General features: G+C 53.5%; 5 protein-coding genes across 5 annotated transcripts; 2 read left to right on the forward strand and 3 right to left on the reverse strand.

Moving 5' to 3' along the window:
- Positions 1-45: 45 nt before the first annotated feature.
- Positions 46-5,304, forward strand: CLUP02_18292 (uncharacterized protein; the record flags this gene model as incomplete). Its single annotated transcript, XM_049297194.1, has 25 exons — positions 46-203; positions 311-410; positions 491-771; positions 810-873; positions 910-1,053; positions 1,084-1,392; positions 1,428-1,680; positions 1,770-1,940; positions 1,994-2,173; positions 2,203-2,317; positions 2,371-2,500; positions 2,559-2,712; positions 2,797-2,867; positions 2,920-3,067; positions 3,145-3,329; positions 3,411-3,537; positions 3,614-3,637; positions 3,716-3,832; positions 3,933-4,036; positions 4,077-4,123; positions 4,204-4,270; positions 4,470-4,609; positions 4,779-4,886; positions 4,976-5,060; positions 5,206-5,304. 25 exons carry the CDS (start codon positions 46-48, stop codon positions 5,302-5,304), a joined length of 3,381 nt encoding a protein of 1,126 aa, XP_049138418.1.
- A 70-nt stretch (positions 5,305-5,374) lies between these two features.
- Positions 5,375-7,224, reverse strand: CLUP02_18293 (phosphoglucose isomerase; the record flags this gene model as incomplete). The annotated part of the gene is made up of 4 exons (XM_049297195.1): positions 5,375-5,895; positions 5,950-6,056; positions 6,116-6,649; positions 6,725-7,224. 4 exons carry the CDS (start codon positions 7,222-7,224, stop codon positions 5,375-5,377), a joined length of 1,662 nt encoding a protein of 553 aa, XP_049138419.1.
- Positions 7,225-9,403: 2,179 nt separating this feature from the next.
- Positions 9,404-11,511, reverse strand: CLUP02_18294 (uncharacterized protein; the record flags this gene model as incomplete). The annotated part of the gene is made up of 3 exons (XM_049297196.1): positions 9,404-9,610; positions 10,759-11,264; positions 11,352-11,511. 3 exons carry the CDS (start codon positions 11,509-11,511, stop codon positions 9,404-9,406), a joined length of 873 nt encoding a protein of 290 aa, XP_049138420.1.
- A 34-nt stretch (positions 11,512-11,545) lies between these two features.
- On the reverse strand, positions 11,546-13,050 carry CLUP02_18295 (uncharacterized protein; the record flags this gene model as incomplete). Its single annotated transcript, XM_049297197.1, has 4 exons — positions 11,546-12,320; positions 12,400-12,445; positions 12,805-12,879; positions 13,005-13,050. The coding sequence occupies 4 exons, from the start codon at positions 13,048-13,050 to the stop codon at positions 11,546-11,548; spliced, it is 942 nt and encodes a 313-aa protein (XP_049138421.1).
- Positions 13,051-15,017: 1,967 nt separating this feature from the next.
- Positions 15,018-17,215, forward strand: CLUP02_18296 (major facilitator superfamily transporter; the record flags this gene model as incomplete). Its single annotated transcript, XM_049297198.1, has 8 exons — positions 15,018-15,277; positions 15,334-15,467; positions 15,531-15,654; positions 15,710-15,916; positions 15,985-16,353; positions 16,410-16,771; positions 16,822-16,885; positions 16,957-17,215. 8 exons carry the CDS (start codon positions 15,018-15,020, stop codon positions 17,213-17,215), a joined length of 1,779 nt encoding a protein of 592 aa, XP_049138422.1.
- Between the last annotated feature and the right edge of the window lie 121 nt (positions 17,216-17,336).

Here is a 17,336-nt window from a genome sequence, read left to right on the forward strand (position 1 = left end):
GGTCCTGGCTGGCGCCCGTTGCAGCTTGTACTTTACACATTCACGATGCGCCAAGTTGAGGTTTGTCAGAAACTCAATGGACCCGTCATCCCTTCGACGATGGTCGGCTACGACAGATGGGGCTCTGGCGATTTAGTCGAGTTATCGCTCGCAAGAGCACGTCATTCCACCTCGCTAGAAAACAAACCCGGTGCTCAACTGTCGTGAGTCTTTTCGAAATTCGGACTCGATTGCCGGGCTTTTCTCCTTGGGCTTGAGTCGTAATTTGACCATGTTTTGCAACAGTTGCTCACCACATGCCGCATGGTAGCACCACAGACGTTCAAGTTCCAACAGATCGATCGTCCAGCTTGGGAGGAGATATTCAGGACCAACTGCCTTTCCGGATCTCGAATCCCATCGCTACATCTGTACATCTCTCGGCTACAGCGTCTATCCCACAAGATAAACGGTGGTCATAGCAATGCTTGAGTCGTTGACGGCCCGCTAGTGGACAACCCCAGATGATCCCAAAGGTGGTGATGGATCAACGGATGGTCGTTGTGGATGGTCAGCTCCACGTGAGGATAACAAGAGATCAAGCGATGCACGAGATGAGACTGGTGTGGACTACGCGTTTGGCGCGGCCACCATGGACGGTTGCGGCGGTTGGGCACATGCACCTGGATCGACCCCTATCTCACGCATCGCATTGTCGTTGGAAGTCCATGGCAAGATGACACTATTCATAAAGGTCCACGTGCTGGTTTCTACCCGATTGCGAGATTTTTTGTCAGCCTCACATCGTCCCGAGGCTTGCCACCGTTCAGAAGCAGATCAGGCCTTCAAAGCATTGCCGCGCACATCATCTCAGCTTCAGTCGTCCTCATGCAGGTAGGCACATGGAAAGGCACATGAGACTTCATCAAGATGGACTTTATCCGGCGACTTCATTTCCCAGGACGCAGGTCCATCACGTTGCCAAACGCAACCATCCACTGCAAGGTTGGCTTGGACGGCCCGATACCAACAACAAACGCCAATCTCTCTCCTCCGGGCAGCGGGATATTTTCCGTCACAGGCAACTCTAAAATCTGGAAATAGCTCAACACACTCCCATCGTCGGCGGCCTCACCTGCCTTTCACCCGGCGGAAAATCCCACTGCACCTCAGCGCTTACCGCCCAGATGGGCGTGGACTGACTCGGTTACCTTCTCACTCCTACCCCGTGAAATGCTACGGATGTTTATCGGTACTTTAGGTCACATATGTATGTTCTCCATGGGGTTGACTATGCACGTTGACCAAAAAAGACAGAAAAAGTCGCCCGGGCAGCACCGCATCACGTTCCCGAAGTGGGGCCGATTTTCTCCGATCCGCACAAAGTTTCAACATCGGTGTCTTCTGTTCAATGTTCTCATTTGGCCATTTCAACTGCCACTCGCTAGATGTATTCAGCTGCTTTCCGATATTTGCCCTCGGCCGACAAGGTGGGATTTGAGACATACCTAGGCTTTCTGATGCCACAAATATCGGCACCCATCTTTTCTATCAAGCTTGTGGCCGTTGATGCACAAACACCATATGGAACTTGGCTTGTGAGAGTGCAAGACCTTTCAGCCTCTGGCTGCCTCCGGCTGCCCGGGTCCTTCGCCTTCACAGAATTTACTACCTTTTGCTGCACTGGGTTACTGGTTAAGGGTGTGCTACAAGTTGACTGCGGCTAGAGCGCCTTTTGCAAAAAAGTAAATTCGAGCTGGCATCAGCAACCTGGTGGTGCAATCCTGTAGACGGGCGATTGACGGCTAGCCATCGGCGGCGGTCGGCTAGGCGGCAGGGCAAGACACCCTTGGCGGGACGGCATCCGTGGACCATCACGGTAGTAGGCCAAGAGGCGGAGAACGACCAGTCCGAAATATGTTCGGCACCGTCCTCAACATCGGCTTACCACGGGATCATTCGTGATCTGTCCATTCAAATGCGCTTCTAGTTCAGTCACAGCCAACGGCCGTAGACGATATCTTTGGGGACCCGGTGTGTCAAGAATACGGTTGGCGGCGGTCTACCTCTCAAAAAACGCAGCCCGCCGTCGATCGATTCGCGTCGGGAGTTTACACGGTAGGACTCTATGCAGTTCAGAAAAAGCCGAGAACTGAGCGGTTCAATTCGCCGGTGGCGAGACGCAGCAGACGCGGTGCCTTTTTCGCTGACCCAGCTTGCCAGCCAAGTCGCTGGTCAGAGCCATGTCGGCCATGCGCGCGTGTTATGCACCGACACCGCACCTCCCTCCCGTGCCTCTCTGGGCGGGTGCAGATGCGAAGACACGTCTTGAAGTCGAGTGAAAGCACATCTCCACACTGCATTTGCCTCTGCGGGGAACAATCGGTACAGAGAGGTGCTCCCCGAGTCCCCAGACCAACCAGCGGAGCACGCCTTTTTGGTTTTGAGGAGAGGGAGGGAGGGGCTGCTATCTGTACCCGCAAAGATAGTGAAGGCGTTCGTGGAGCAGGGAGATAAACGTGTGCCCGACGAATTCTGTGCGGGTTCCCACAGCTGAGTAGACACACTTTTCTACGTAGAGAATCCGCCGTGGAGCATGCGCCGTCCGCTCTGATCCTTGCCCCGTCTGCTCGCAGCTAGAATTATGGGTCATCGGGGATTCGTATCGTGCTAGAAAACCCCCCAGCGTCTACAACACACACGCCGTTGTGGAGTTTCTCTACGGATACATGAGTAGGCGAAGAAGCGGCTACCTTGGCCGCTACGAATCGTCTGGGTTGAACGTTGATCCAGAGTCGAGATGGAGACCTCGCTGAGGGTCCATCCACATCGTGAACACCCTCACGGAGGGGCCCACGAGAGGATGCGGTCCAAAGAGGAGTCTGGACGTTCGAGACCTGACGATCGCAGTCTATTTCTCCATTGTGATTGATACCGCAGCCCAGTAGTCTGGAGGGGAGTATGAACTCCTTCATTGGGGCAAGTTCCCTGACGATCCCGTGGGAATTCTGGGTTCTCGTCAGATCATGGTCCTCTGAAGTTCCGAATCGCGATTGGTTATCTTTTCCAAAGGAGTCTCTTTATTGTTGTGACCTTACAGCCCTTAACCCGTGCAGGTGGACTAGCGATAGGGCCACAATCATGGCTTTCCAGTCGTGGGTTGAGCCCTGGGTTACAAGTTTGATATGCTCGTCTTCAACATCCGCATGGCACTCAGTCATCAACATTATGGCCACATCCCGAAGAAGAGTTTCCACAAAGTCATCATCGTCGTAGACGATTGCGTTTTCCTTCATAATGGCACCTTCCGCTCCCCACATGGCGCCATGAGACGTCGTCGAGAGTACGCAGTATGTCTTGCGGGCTGGATGCCCGCCTCCGACTTCGAGTATAATAAGTACCCGCAATCAATGAGTATATGAAACCCATAGCCATCTGGCGTTCTGGGACCGTCGTTTCTCTCGTACTCTGCGACGATCATCCCTTCCCATAAGTACACCTGCCGACACCGACTGAAAAGTGTCCGTGTAGACTCAGGGACAAGATCATGGCGTTTGGGTAAATCTTTCCAAGCGACGTCTTTTTAAAGATCGTACTATCTCCCATTTCGGTCCGCTGGTCTCATATTCATTAGTGATGCAACTTGGGATGGAGGATAGTGAGAGCTTGTAAAGCGCTGCTTTACCGATCAAGAACGGCACCCCCTACTGCCCACTATCCACAACATCATGATGAGATGTGTGGTTGTTCAAGGGACCACCTCCAGAGTCTTGGTCCGACAATGCACGACTGCGGCGTGTGAAGTTCGACCTTCGCGTCTACCACATGCTTATATCCAGTCGACTAGCCATAGGTCTGATTCCATGTATCGAAAGCCTGATATCCCAGCCAAGGCAGAGAGCTATAAACTGACGCGTTTAGGGCTAAGAAACTGTTGCGTTGCTCGTGAACAGCGCGTAAGTTGCGCCTTATACCGAGACATCAGCGCATCCAGACGCGTCCGGGGCTCACTTCCGTGATCACATGGCTCTTCATCACCTCTGACTATCTTGAAAAGGTTGAGATCTAGGCTTCTGAGTTCTCCCTGGGCACTACAGAATCAGGCTCTGCAGGAAATATTCGCGCTTAGACTTGGGGGCAACTCGTGACGGGAGTGATACACTGTGCGTGAGATAGTTCGTCGACATTGACCAGACACTCTCTACTGATTCTTTGGTTCGCAAGTATATCAGAAAATGGTCAAGGAAATCAAGTCACTAGTAGGTTCGCAGCGGAGGAGAAAATGTGTCCTGTACTGTTTATGTCTCTGCCCGCTACGAGAACATATGAAAGGGCGCTATCTACTGACCAAACAGTTAATGAAAGAGAGCCCTTTTCAAAGAGGAGTCTAAGTGACAGCAGATGAGTAGATTGTGGTCTCGATAAGAGGTTTGGAACAAGACTAGAGATTCCACCATGACCAAAGGCCGATTTCTTTTGATACATGAAAGCACGGATACAACGTAAAGAACCCAACACAGAACTCGGTATACCTCCAGCCCGAAGACTTCACTTTGAAATGGCAAGGATTCCAGCCATCAATGGGGAAACAATACGAGTCTGGCATTAGCCTCTTCACTCCAGCCCCGGCGTTTTCCCTTCCACCCAACCTAGGACTTCATGTTTAGAAACTCAGCAAAGTTAGCATAAGCTCGAAGGGTCGACTCACTTCGTAAGTAAGCAGTTGTGACAATTTCATGATAGGTGTGTCTTGTAGAATAGATGCCTGTGGTTTAATATACGCTGACAAGATGATTCAGATTCTGTGACACACCTGACATGGATACTTCGAATGAACCGACGCCATACTCGCTACTCATATTCCGGAATGCATCTAATTGCACTCCTGTTCCGTTCCTGCATACTAGGTCAAGAGGATCTCGGTGCAATAAAACGCTTCCCCATGACTTATCCGCTGCTAAGTACTGAAACTTTGAGACATTTATCATAAAACTAGGATCACCGAGGTCTCAGATACCAAAGATCGGAAGCTGGATTCCTTCAAGACTGAACCCCAGAGTCAGCAAAGGCGGACATCGAATGTAAAATACCAATGTTCAAGGGGAAAAGTGCATGTCTTTCTTGCGTGGATGCTCCTTGTCCTCCCAAAAAAGAAACTAAGAAAAAGTCTAGATGTCGTCTTTGCACCTTTGAGATATTCCTTTGCGTCGTGCATTCTATACACAGGAGAGTGCGAGTAGCAAGCAATACCACGAGTACAACGTAGACTCAGGTGTGGACAAGATTTCTTCATTTTTGTATGCTGCTGGCTTCATCGGGGCGTGAACCGCTCTTCACGCCACCCCTTCTCTTTCCAATTTTATAAAACTACCAAAGGACAAAGGAACATTATTCATTACAAGTTGGAGTACTTCTTGAAAGCGCCAATCAGACCGCCAGTGGAGGCGTCGTGGCCCTCACCGTTGCCAGCCTCGTCAAGCTCCTTGAGAATCTTCTTGGCCAGGACCTTGCCCAGCTCGACACCCCACTGGTCAAAGGCGTTGATGTCCCAGATGGCGGCCTCAGTGAAGGTAAGGTGCTCGTAGTAGACAATCAGAGCACCAAGCTCGGCGGGGCCAATGTGGCCACCGACCAAGATGCTGGTGGTGGGGCGGTTGCCGAGGAAGATCTTGTGGGGGACAAGCTCCTCGGGGGCACCCTCGGCGCGGACCTGGTCAGCGGTCTTGCCGACCATAAGGGCCTCAGCCTGGGCAAAGTAGTTGGAGGCGAGCATCTTCTGGTGGACACCGTCGCCAATGGGGTTGTGGCTCTTGGCGGCCAAGATGAAGTCGGCGGGGATCAGCTTGGTACCCTGGTGGACGAGCTGGAAGAAGGAGTGCTGGGCGTTGGTGCAGGGCTCGCCGAAGAGGATGGGACCTAGTCATGGTTGTTAGTCTTTAGGAGCACAGTCGTATCAAGGCATGTCCTCACCGGTGGTGTACTTGGCGGGAGTTCCGTCAGAGGTGATGGTCTTGCCGTTGGACTCCATGGAAAGCTGCTGGAGGTAGGCAGGGAAGCGGTGCAGGTACTGGTCGAAGCTGTTTGCGGCTGGTTAGAATCATACAATATATTGATGCTCGGCGTAGGAAACACTCACGGAGCAACCAGGTGGGTCTGGGCCTGGAAGAAGTCAGAGTACCAAACGCTCAGGAGACCTCCCAGAACGGGGATGTTTTCCGCGAGGGGAGTCTCGCGGAAGTGCTTGTCCATCTCGTGGGCACCGGCAAGGAACTTATGGAAGTTGTCGTAGCCGACGTAGATGGCGACACTGAGGCCAATGGCACTCCAGACGGAGTAGCGACCGCCAACCCAGCTCTCGAAGCCGAACATGTTCTTGGCGTCGATGCCGAACTTGGTGACCTCCTCCTCGTTGGTGGACAGAGCAACAAAGTGCTTGGCGATCTCGCCCTTGCCGTCCGTCTTCTCGAGGAACCACGACTTGGCCGTGTTGGCGTTGGTGGTGGTCTCCGCGGTGGTGAAGGTCTTGGAGGCGATGAGGAAGAGGGTGGTCTCGGGATCCGAGTTGGCGAGGGCCTCGGCCATGTGAGTACCGTCAATGTTGGAGACGAAGTGGAGGGTTTGGTCCTTGGCACCGTAGTGCTTGAGGGCCTCGGTGACCATGACGGGGCCGCTGCGAGGGATGTTAGTTCGAACACCGGAGACTCCTCTGTGTTCACAGATAGGAGGGGGAGCAGAAAAGACTCACAGATCGGAACCTCCGATACCGACGTTGACAATGGTGGTGAGCTTCTTGCCGGTGTAGCCCTTCCACTCGCCGCTGCGGACCTGCTCGGAGAACTCCTTCATGTGCTCGAGAACCTCGCGGACACCGCCCTTGTTGCCCATGACGTCGACACCGTCCACCTTCATGTCCCAGTCGCCGACGTTGCGGAGGGCGGAGTGGTAGACGGCGCGCTTCTCGGTGAAGTTGATTTTCTCGCCGGCGAACATGGCATCGCGCTTCTTCTCGAGGTTGGCCTGCTCGGCGAGCTTGACGAGGAGGTGGAGGGTCTCATCGTTGAGGAAGTTCTTTGAAAAGTCAAAGAGGATGTCGGTGCCCGAAGCCGAGTTCTTGAAGGTACGGCTGAACTTGGCGAAACGATCCGTGTCGGCTGCGAAGGCTTCCTTCAGGACAAAGTTCTTGCCGACGTTGTCGCGGTGAGCCTGGAGCTCGGCCCACGCGGGAAGGCTGGATGCTTGAGGCATTTTGGGCGGTATGGAGTGTAGTCGATAGAAGCTAGAGATTGGACGATGGTGATCTTTGGAGGAAGAGAACGTTAGCAATGGGATTCTATGGGCATGTGTGCAGGAGTGGTGATGGGAAGTGTACCTCTTGGGTATCGAATTGACCAAGTGAAGGTATATAGAGATCAGGCTAAAAACAAGAAAAGGAGGTATGTAAGAAGTCAGGTTAGGTAAAAGGTGTGTGTGTGTGTGTGTGTTGTCGTGGACTGACTATGACAGTGGGAAGAGCAGGACGGGGAGAGTTGCGGCGGTGCTACTGGGACCTAAGCAACCGTGGAAGTGAAAGTGGGATGGTTGGATGGGTGCGGCGTTCAGAGCTTGGGAGCAGCCAATGGGAGGGCTCAACTCGAGGTGGCATGTCTGGCGTGGAGGGGTAATTGCGTACAAAAACACTGCTGGAACGCGGGGCATGGCACGCTGTATTCGCACCGAGTGACAGTGGAGGGCCTGGGAAGCGGAAGCAAAAGCACTAACCTTGGGGGGAGGAGAAATGACGCCAGGTGAATTACCTAAGCGTACTAATGTACCTCAAATACCTAACAGAGATTCTGCAAGTGGAAGAGAGCTACCTAAGGTACACGGAAGCTCAGTAAGGCAAGTGCAGGGGATGAGGTAGACAGATGGGGGTATCAATGTTGGTAGGTTAGAGAAGATGGGAAAATGCAAGGCAGAGGGAGAGCAAAGAGGGAAAAGGGACAAGAGCAAGAGGATAAGCAATGTGGGAGGGCTGCGCTTTAGAAGAAATTGGAACACGAGACGACGATACCTCTCACAAGTTCACCCTTCACTTACGGATATTGTCAAGGCCGTCGGATATCTCTCACGAGCTGTGGTAACTTACCTCGAGAGAAGTGGGCTGGGAACCGGGTCCCGTCGCTATTGTTGAGTGAATTGGTGAGGTCCTCGCCCAAGTTTCTCCGTCATCGTCCACCGTCATACCCCCTGCCCCGCCGTGCCCCCCGCCGGCGTCGCTGTGACAGCCCCGAAGCAGAACGAAGCTTACCTAAACACACGATGCCATGCTCCGTACCTCGCACTTCCCTCGTCTCGACGGTCTCCCAGCCATCCACTAACACCTATCGCCATCTTCCATCCACAATCTCAGCCAACCGTACCAATTGACGCTCCTCTTTCTTATCTGCTATATCCGACAGCCGATTACTCATGGCGGATGCATTGAAGCTACCTTAATAACCCCCCATCCAAACCCCCCACCAACCAAGTCCCGCGGACAAGTTCATTTTTTTCGGCCCTTGAACTGGAGCTTTAGTGTACCTGCCTGCTCCCCGGGATAATGAGATATTTTGTCTTCGGGGCAATTCCGTCCGGGGGGATACTTGAGGCTGTTCATGGAGCACATAAACTCGGCCTCCGACCCCCTGCGGCGACAAAATGTGCAACCTGGAAATCCATTGACTTCCTCAAGCAGCTCAGTTGAGGCTGGCATGCCGCAGAACATCGTGAACCTTGAGACGACAGGTCTTGAAGCGGTCACTCCGATATGGTGGGCCCTGCGCTGACTAACTCCCGCTACATCCCGTCCCAGTAGATCCGACGTCCGATCTCTTTTGTCAGACACCACCATTGACGTCCCGGCCCGATTCCGTCCTCTATCCCCAGGCGGGGATTTGTCAACATGTACAAATTCCAACTTTGCAACTTACATTCCTTAGCACCTTAGCTTAGAGGCCTATGAGTTGGAGATGCCACCAAGGATTGAGGGTGCATCACTACCATGCCGAGCTGGACGGTGCAGAAAGAGATGCCCGTGAATGATGATGCTGAGAGCTGATTCGTCTGTCTGTCTGCTCAATGATCTGTGCCTATCTACATTTCCTTTTCCCCAAAAGGCGTCATCATGCCCATTCCAAAACGCCGTACAAAGACGAAGATGCAAAGCTGTTTGTTGTCGAGTGCGCGTGCGCACTCAATGTGCCCCCGACCATTCCCTGTCGAGTTGCTTTGCTGTAAGCTTAGCTTAAGCTAAACCCTTGAATCACCAAGCCCACTCCACACAATATCATGCTTCGCTTTCTTTCTAGCCCTGCCCTGCTCTGCCCCTTTGCCGAGCCTGCTTCCTCCCCAATTCTATTCTTCAAGCATGCTCAACTCGTCCATTGACTCGTCGTGCTAAAGCCGCCTATCGGTTGTCCTGGATGCTGCCCACAAAGGAAGGGTCCTTGACACTGCCTCCGGCATCACCCAGGCCCGCAATAGGTCGGTTATAGCTGAAGCCCTGGAACTGGTTCTGCATCGTCTGCGAGAGCATCGGGCCCTCCACGTACGAATCCTGGGGTGCTTCTGACGTGAACTCGGGATCGAAGTTGGCTGTATCGAGAGCGTCCACCTGAAAGAAAACACGTGTTAGCGGAAGCTGCCATGGGAGCAAATCACATTTTTCTTTTTTGGCATTGCCATCATCATATCATTACTTACCACATTGGGCTTGAACGCAGGCTCGTACTTGCGCTGCAGAAGCTTGCGCCAGTCAATGGCGTGGAAGAAGGGATGGGCCTTGATCTCGGCCGATCCATTGGCACCGAGACGCTCCTTGGGGTCGCGGTTGAGGAGCTTGGTCAAGAGATCCTTGGCCGCGGGGGGCACGACGTCATGGCCGGGGAAGTGGAGAGGCTCCGAGAGGATCTTGCGATACATCTCGTTCGTGTTCTCGTCGTAGAAGGGGGGCAGTCCCGTCAACATCTCGTACAGGAGAACACCAAGGGTCCACCAGTCCACCGTCTTGTTGTAGCCCTGGCCCATGAGCAGCTCAGGCGCCAGGTACTCGGGCGTACCGCAGAATGTGTTGGTTCTGTCCTCGTCCTTCATGTCCAGCTTGCAAAGGCCAAAGTCGCAGAGGGCAATGTGTCCCTGGTAGTCGAGGAGAATGTTCTCGGGCTTGAGATCGCGGTAGATGACGTTGAAGCCGTGGAGGCACTCGAGAGCGCAGAGGAGTTCGGCAGTGTAGAAGCGCGAGCGGTTGACGTCGAATCTCTGCTCCTTTTGGAGGTGGTGGAAAAGCTCGCCTCCGTTGACAAAGGCCAAGACGAAGTAGAGCTTCTCAGGCGACTGGAAGGTAAACTTGAGAGGAACGATGAAGGGGTTGTTAATCTGCGCCAATACCGAGCGCTCGGCAAGGGTATGGGCGACCTCGGATCTGGAGATGATGTGTGCTTTTCGGATCGTCTTGAGGGCGTAGATTCTGTTCGTATCCTTCTTGCGCACCTGCATGACCTTGCCAAAGCTACCCTTGCCCACCACCTTGAGCAGCTCAAAGTCCTCAATCTTGAGCTTTCCGGCGCGGTTCTCGACGTACTCGACACCGATCTTGACCTTTCCGGTTCCGTACTGCACATCCACCCATTCGACTCCGCTGTGGCCGAGGGCGCGCTCGCGAGCGGCAAAGTCAGCCGCAGCCTTCTCGCGATCCTTCTTGCTCAGCTTGGGGTCCTCGACGAACTGGTGCTTCTCCTCGAAGCGGGGGTTGATGCGGGCAACACCGAGGAAGATGTCCTGGCTACGACCGGATCCGGGAGGAGCGAGGGGGTTGCGCATGTACAAGTGAATGACGAGTTCCGTCACGCGAGACACATCGAACTTGTACTGAGTGTTTCCTCCGGCCCAGAGGGGGTTCTCTGGTGTTCCCTCGACCGAGTTGACGAAGACCTGCATCTTGTCGAAATCCAGCAAGGCGTAGGGCATGTACTTGCCGGAAATGCGACCATGGTTGGTAGGAATTCCAGTAAAGCCACCACCAGATGTCTGTGGCCGAGCCGCGCCATTGATGAAGGAGCCGACAGCTCCTCGTTGTGAAGAAGAGGGACGCACGGAGCCGGCGACGCTGAGGGCACCGCCTGTGGACAGCGAACCTTGGTGTGAGGAGGCGAATGCTGCTCTGTGTTGTTCGGGGAGGGAGAATCCGTGGCCCTCGTGGAGGGTGACGACGAGAATACCGGGCTTGGGAGGGTTGACGACTGGTACTTGCGCCATGGCCTCAGAGGCAGCTGTAGTAGTGGGTTAGTATCAAGACGACAAGAGTAATGGGTCGGTCGGTATGGGGATATTGGAGGTTCGTGGACGGGAAGACGTACCGATAGTGTTTTCGTTCGTGGGAGTGGCCGAGCCTGCAATGTTGGCCTGGGCCTTTTCGCTGCTGTCGGTAATGGTAGACGTAGAGGGGGATCGAGAGAAGGTGTTGGCCAAGGGACCCAAATGGGTCTCCTTGAGCTTCTTCGTCAACTTCCACGACATTTTGGCAGGAAGAAGGTACGAAGGGGGGGGGGATTTATTGCCGAATGCGCAGATGGCGAATCGGACTAGTGACGATGGAAATGGGTGTTGAGAAGTCAAAGTCGGGGTGATTGATGGTGCGTGCGATCGAAGGTGAGGAGAGTGCCGTCGAGAGAATGCGAGGTGGTGAGGTGAGGTTTAGGTGAGCCTTTGGGGTGAGGCGAAGCGAGTCGAGGCGGGGCGAGGAATAAAGATTGTTGTTTGGTGTTTTTGGGGGTGCGGTAGATAATGCACAGGTAGGTACGGTACCAAAGAGTAAGGTACGGTACGGTACGAGCACGGGTACGGGTAGGAGAGGATTCAAAGAGAGAGGGTATGTATGTGTGAGTGAGAGAGAGAGAGAGAGGAGTGGTCGCTCTGGGGTCGTGATTTGTTGGTGGAGGTTCAAGGTTGGCGTACAAAGACGCTCGTTGGATCGTTGTGCTGGAGGAACCCCGCAAATTCCGCCCCCTCTCTTACTGCGTAGGCCTTTGGCTTCTTTTTTGGGGGTGGACGGACGGTACGTGTGTGGTGAGACAATCTGGCGCCGCTGGGCTGGGAGGTTTGGTTGGTTAGCTGGGTTCTGGTCGCTGTTGCTGCTGCGCTGCTTGGTACCTTGTGCTGGGGATATTGCTGACAAAAACGGGGTGACGGGGTGGCACAGTGGTGCAAGATTCCAAGTTCCAAGAGAAATCCAGTGGCACTGTGGGTGGATGGCGGGGTGAGGAGTGTATGTCTGCAGGAAGAAGAAGAAAAACCCGCAGGACAGGGGCCGAAGAGGGAAGAGAATACTGCGAGATGCGAGGCGTGGAGGAGAGAAGATGAGGAAGTAGAAGAAAAAAAAAAGAGAAGGGATTCTGAATTCCTTACCTTGGTTCAGATGCTATTCTCAGCTGGAGAGATGTTACGGGCTGAGCTTGGGAGCTGAGCAGTACCGGGTACGAAGTTGGGTACGGAGTAAGGTAAGGTACCTAGGTATATAGAGTAGACGTTGCTGAGGAAGGGAGGACGGGATGGAGCCCAGGGCAGAAAAGGAGAGGGAGGCACAGGCGACAGGAGGTACCTTCCTTACGGGTAGGAGCCGAGAAAGGTAGGAACGGAATACAAATTAGGTAGCTCCTGCCATAATTGTGTCTTAATTCACTTTGGGGTTTTTTTTGGATGGGATTCAGGGGCTTCTTTTCAAAGAAAGACAGTTTGCTCTAACTTTACGAAAAGTAAGCACGGAGTACCTTAGGTAGTGCACTCGAAATACGGAGTCTCGTCCAGATTCACAAGCAGTAGCCAAGTTGGGACAGGATTCAGGAGGCACAGGAGGGATGGGAATAGGAGGTGCAACAAGACTCAGGACTCAGGAGGCGGTGCATTTGGGGCCCTGGGGAACTTGGAAGGCAAGAACCTAGGGGTCAACGAGAGGGGGGACAATGATGAAATCTCTCGAGTCCACGCCTGGGAAAGCCTGTTCTGACACTCACACGGTACGGGGAGAGCGATACAAGTACCCGGCAAGAGGCGAGACATTTTGACAAAGGCACAGGGAGTCAGGGGACATGCTCTTCACACAGTAAAAGCCCACATGGCAGAGAGGGGCGGTGGACACGGGAGAAGGGGTACGAGACAGGTACAGTGTCCTCTCACTCGAGGACTGTGATTACCAAAGATTCAAGATGCTGACTCAAAGCTGCACACAGCAACAAGTTAACAATCGGTTTCCCGTACCTTAGCTCGTTACCCCCCAATTTGGCCACCAAATTGCCTCTCTTTTCCACCAGCCAACCACGTCTCTCAAACCCCCGGCTGCCTCTTGCTGAACCTGGGCAAACTGGGCAACCGGGCTGATGGTTTGACGTCCAACCTCAATCAACTGTCAACTAAGCGAAAGTCAATCCAAGTTGGATATTGCGCCTGCATGTACATTCGGCATCGGGCACCTGTATTGCAAGATATTCGACATAAGGTAGCTATGACTGTTCCAATGTTATCTACGGAGTACCAAGGCTGCTTTGGCCGGTATCACACATATAAACGTTGCACATTGCTGGGTGATGCACAGCACCTACCAGGACATGGCGAATGAACAAACCGTACGGCATTCCATCCTTATATGCGTGTTGTGCACATAGACATATCGTTCATGAAGGATACCTAACTGCCATACGGACTGAACTAATAAGGTATCACACGGAGCTACCTGATTCCCATGCACTTCAACTGTTCATCAGCGGATCCAGGATTCAGTGGCTCGATAGTCCCTCAAATGCCCCTTGTGTATCCGTATACTACTGCGTATGTAATATGTCTGCGTAAAAGCACTTGCCATCTGCAGCCCGGAGCCCCATCCCACCAGAGCCCAAGACTCCGACTAACAATTGACAAGTTTGGAGAGCCCGTTGCAATAGGTGCACTAGAGGCGGGAGCCCTGCGTCGATCCGTTGCAGCGCGGCGCACGTGAGCCAGGGGACCCCATCCACGGGAAGAAGTTGCACTGTGTTTGCGGCCCATTGTCAAATCAAAGCGGACTTGCAAGTGACACAGTATCAGAACGGATACCTATTTCCTCAGGGGCAACTGGGCAGCTGAACTTAGGTAGGTACTCGAGGAAAGCTTTCTTTGCATTATCCGAGTGTTGAGAAGATCGTCTTTCGAAGCTCGCACTCAAGAAGAGTTGCCTGTGATTGACTGCTCTTTGGCATTGTGGACGTTTCGTCAGCCTTATTACTCCTCTTCCGCGCCGATCGACCCATGTTGATGCACAATTATGCCATATCAAGCTGGCGCATGATATGTCGAGTCTCGTCGCTCGCAGGTACGGGGTTTAAGGGGAACAATGCCGCCGGTGGGATGTGAAACTCACGACTACTTTTCATGTCACGTGCAAGCTCTACCTACTGCACCCGACTCCTGAAACCGCGCAATCTGAAGATCACTAGACTTCCCACGTGATCTCGTTCAATTTGCTTACATAACTCACACCTGGCTCCGAGATGGCATGAACCCACCCACCATCCCGGGAGGCTCCATTCCTTCCAGACTTGGGGTGGAAACAGCGAAAACGGGACCTAATAACGGGTCGCCACACTCGATGCTTCACCGAACTCAGACGTGTTCGGTGAACTTTTTGCCCGTGATGCCATTGAGCCTCAAGTGAGCACATCACCACAACACAGCAAGTCGAGATCAAACGGCAATGCTTGCCGGTCAAGACATTGTCGCCGACTCGTATCGGGGAATCAGCAGCTAACTAGCCAGGAAGGATTCAGCCCCTAGCCACGCACGCCAGGCTGTCCTCTACGCCTCTGGCGCAAAGCACCGACTAGCCCGACATCTATCAGGCCATCATGCCATGTTGTCCCTAATCATTCCGCTGTCGTCGTAGCAAAGGCCATGGGCGACGACCATGGCAAAGATCTACAGATATATCAACTCAGTGTCTACGACAAGTGTCGTTCCACTCCATCTATGCAGTACATAGAAAAACACATCACACAATGTCAACGGCATCATCAAAGGAAAATTCTCTCCCCTCCGACGTCGCAGTGGCCGAAGCTTCGGCCTCAAAAAGCGCCGTTGTCGAACATCCAAAGGCCGATGCAGATGCTGTCGCAAAGGCCGAAGATCATATAATCCCGCCTGCAATCCAGCCACTTCAATTGAGTGACGAACCCTCTGATGCTGCTCCTCACACAGAACCGGAGTTGATACCTCCCGTATATATCACAGGATGGAGGCTCTACGCCATCATATCCGGGTATGCAACGCTGGTTCCGTTTCGTCGGCCGCCTTGGCTAATACCTGAACCTCTAGATTGTGCATGTCGCTCTTCTTGTCCACGCTTGAGACCACCATCGTTACCACGTCACTTGTCTCCATTACCAACGCTTTACACGGGTTTGAGCAGCGGGATTGGATCGTCACCTCGTATCTGCTTACTTACACTGGTAAGCCTGCACCTCAAGGTCTTCTTCTTGTTCATTGTGTTGCCGCCGTCTGACACTGGCCAGGATTTCTCATCATATTCGCCAAGTTCAGTGACGTGCTAGGCAGAAAATTCGTCGTTCTCCTATCTTTGGCCATCTTCACGATATTTTCCATCGTGTGCGGTGTAATATCGTCCATGGTACAGCTGTAAGACAGCCCGAGCCGTTCGTCGTCTGATATCGAAACTGACTTGGGAGGGCAGTATCATCTTCCGTGCCTTTCAGGGAGTCGGAGCGTCTGGCATATATGCCATGGTCAATGTGATTAACCCTGAACTGGTTCCGTCCGACAAATGGGGCAATATCGTCGCTGGCACCTCGCTTGTTCTCGTCTTCAGCTCCGTGCTAGGCCCAGTCCTAGGAGGCGTAATCAACGACCACTCGAGTTGGCGATGGGTCTTTTTACTCAAGTGTGTTTTCCCTTCCTCTTCCCCTCGATTGGACATATCGCAGGATTCGCACTTATCGTCCATGGTAGTGCGCCGACGGGCGCTTTTGCAACCGCTCTCCTCGCGTTCCTTTTGCCGTCCAATTTTCCGCACCAGGGCCGCGGGGTAAATCAGCCAAGCATGCGGGACAAGTTCAGCGGAGCCGCAATCGCCAGGCTAGACTTTGTAGGAGCCGCCGTGCTGCTCGCAGCATCAATCCTTCTCGTCTTTGGCTTCGAGGAGGCCGGCTCAAGATATCCGTGGAACAGCCCCATCGTCATTTCTACGATTGTTTGCGGAGGCAGTCTCTTTTTGGCCTTCATTGCATGTGAGTACGTGGTTGGCAAGCCAAAGTATCCACAAGAGCCCGTATTCCCTCTGCGGCTGTTGAAGGATCGACACGTTGTTGGCCTGTTTTTGTGAGTCTTCTCCAACTTTGCTGCAGCGCCGAGGCGTAGCTCACCAGTTGTGTCAGGACCGCCTTCTTCACCGGCCTGCCGTTCATGACCGCCTTGATCAACCTCCCGCAGCGCTTCCAAGCCGTCCACGGATTGACTCCCTTTGCTGCGGGCGTCCATACGCTCCCTCTCCTCCTCAGCTCTCCACTTGCCGCCGCAGTGTCTGGCCCGTTGACCACCAAGATGGACGTGCCGCCTTTCTATCTGTTGCTATTTGGGGCGTGCATGCAGATTCTGGGCGTGGGCCTCGCTAGCTCCGTAACTCCTGATAGATTGAGAGACTTGCTGGGGTTCGAAGCGATCATGGGCTTTGGCTTTGGTATGACACTGGTGACGGTCCTCATCTATGTCCCTTTCCTGGTTGACCGGCGGGACCTTGGTAAGCATCACCTTGCAGCTGTCATGCATTTACCTGACGAATAAACATAGCCGTTTCAATGGGAGCCGTAACACAGTTTCGGACATTGGGGGGCACCATTGGCTTGGCCGTGGGGTGAGTGCCTCTTCTCCATCAAACATGTCGTCTCACGTTGTTGCAAGTTGCTGATTCGTCTTCCTATGCAGGGCGACCATTCTCAACAACCACCTCGCATCCAGTCTCCCAAACTACCTCACCCCCTCAGAGATGCAATCCATTTCCGATTCGGTTCAATTCATAGACAGTCTACCAGCCCCCACACGGACTGCCGTTCGATCCGTGTTCAGCGAGGGTTACAACGAGCAGCTCCGTACCATGCTCTACTTTAGCGTCGCCGTTCTCGTCTCCTTGACACTCATGTGGGATCGAAACCTTAAACGGGCCCGTGACATGAAGGGGTATTGAAATTGCTCCGATGTTGGAACGTTCCAGTGCCCGTACACCATGGGGATATGAACATCGGCCAAGCTTGTGGACGGACCTGCCCTTGGGATTGGAAGGTTCAGACGCCGTGAACACCTCTTGG

The sequence above is a fragment of the Colletotrichum lupini genome, chromosome 10 (genome assembly GCF_023278565.1).
Source record: "Colletotrichum lupini chromosome 10, complete sequence".
Taxonomy (NCBI): Eukaryota; Fungi; Ascomycota; class Sordariomycetes; order Glomerellales; family Glomerellaceae; genus Colletotrichum; species Colletotrichum lupini.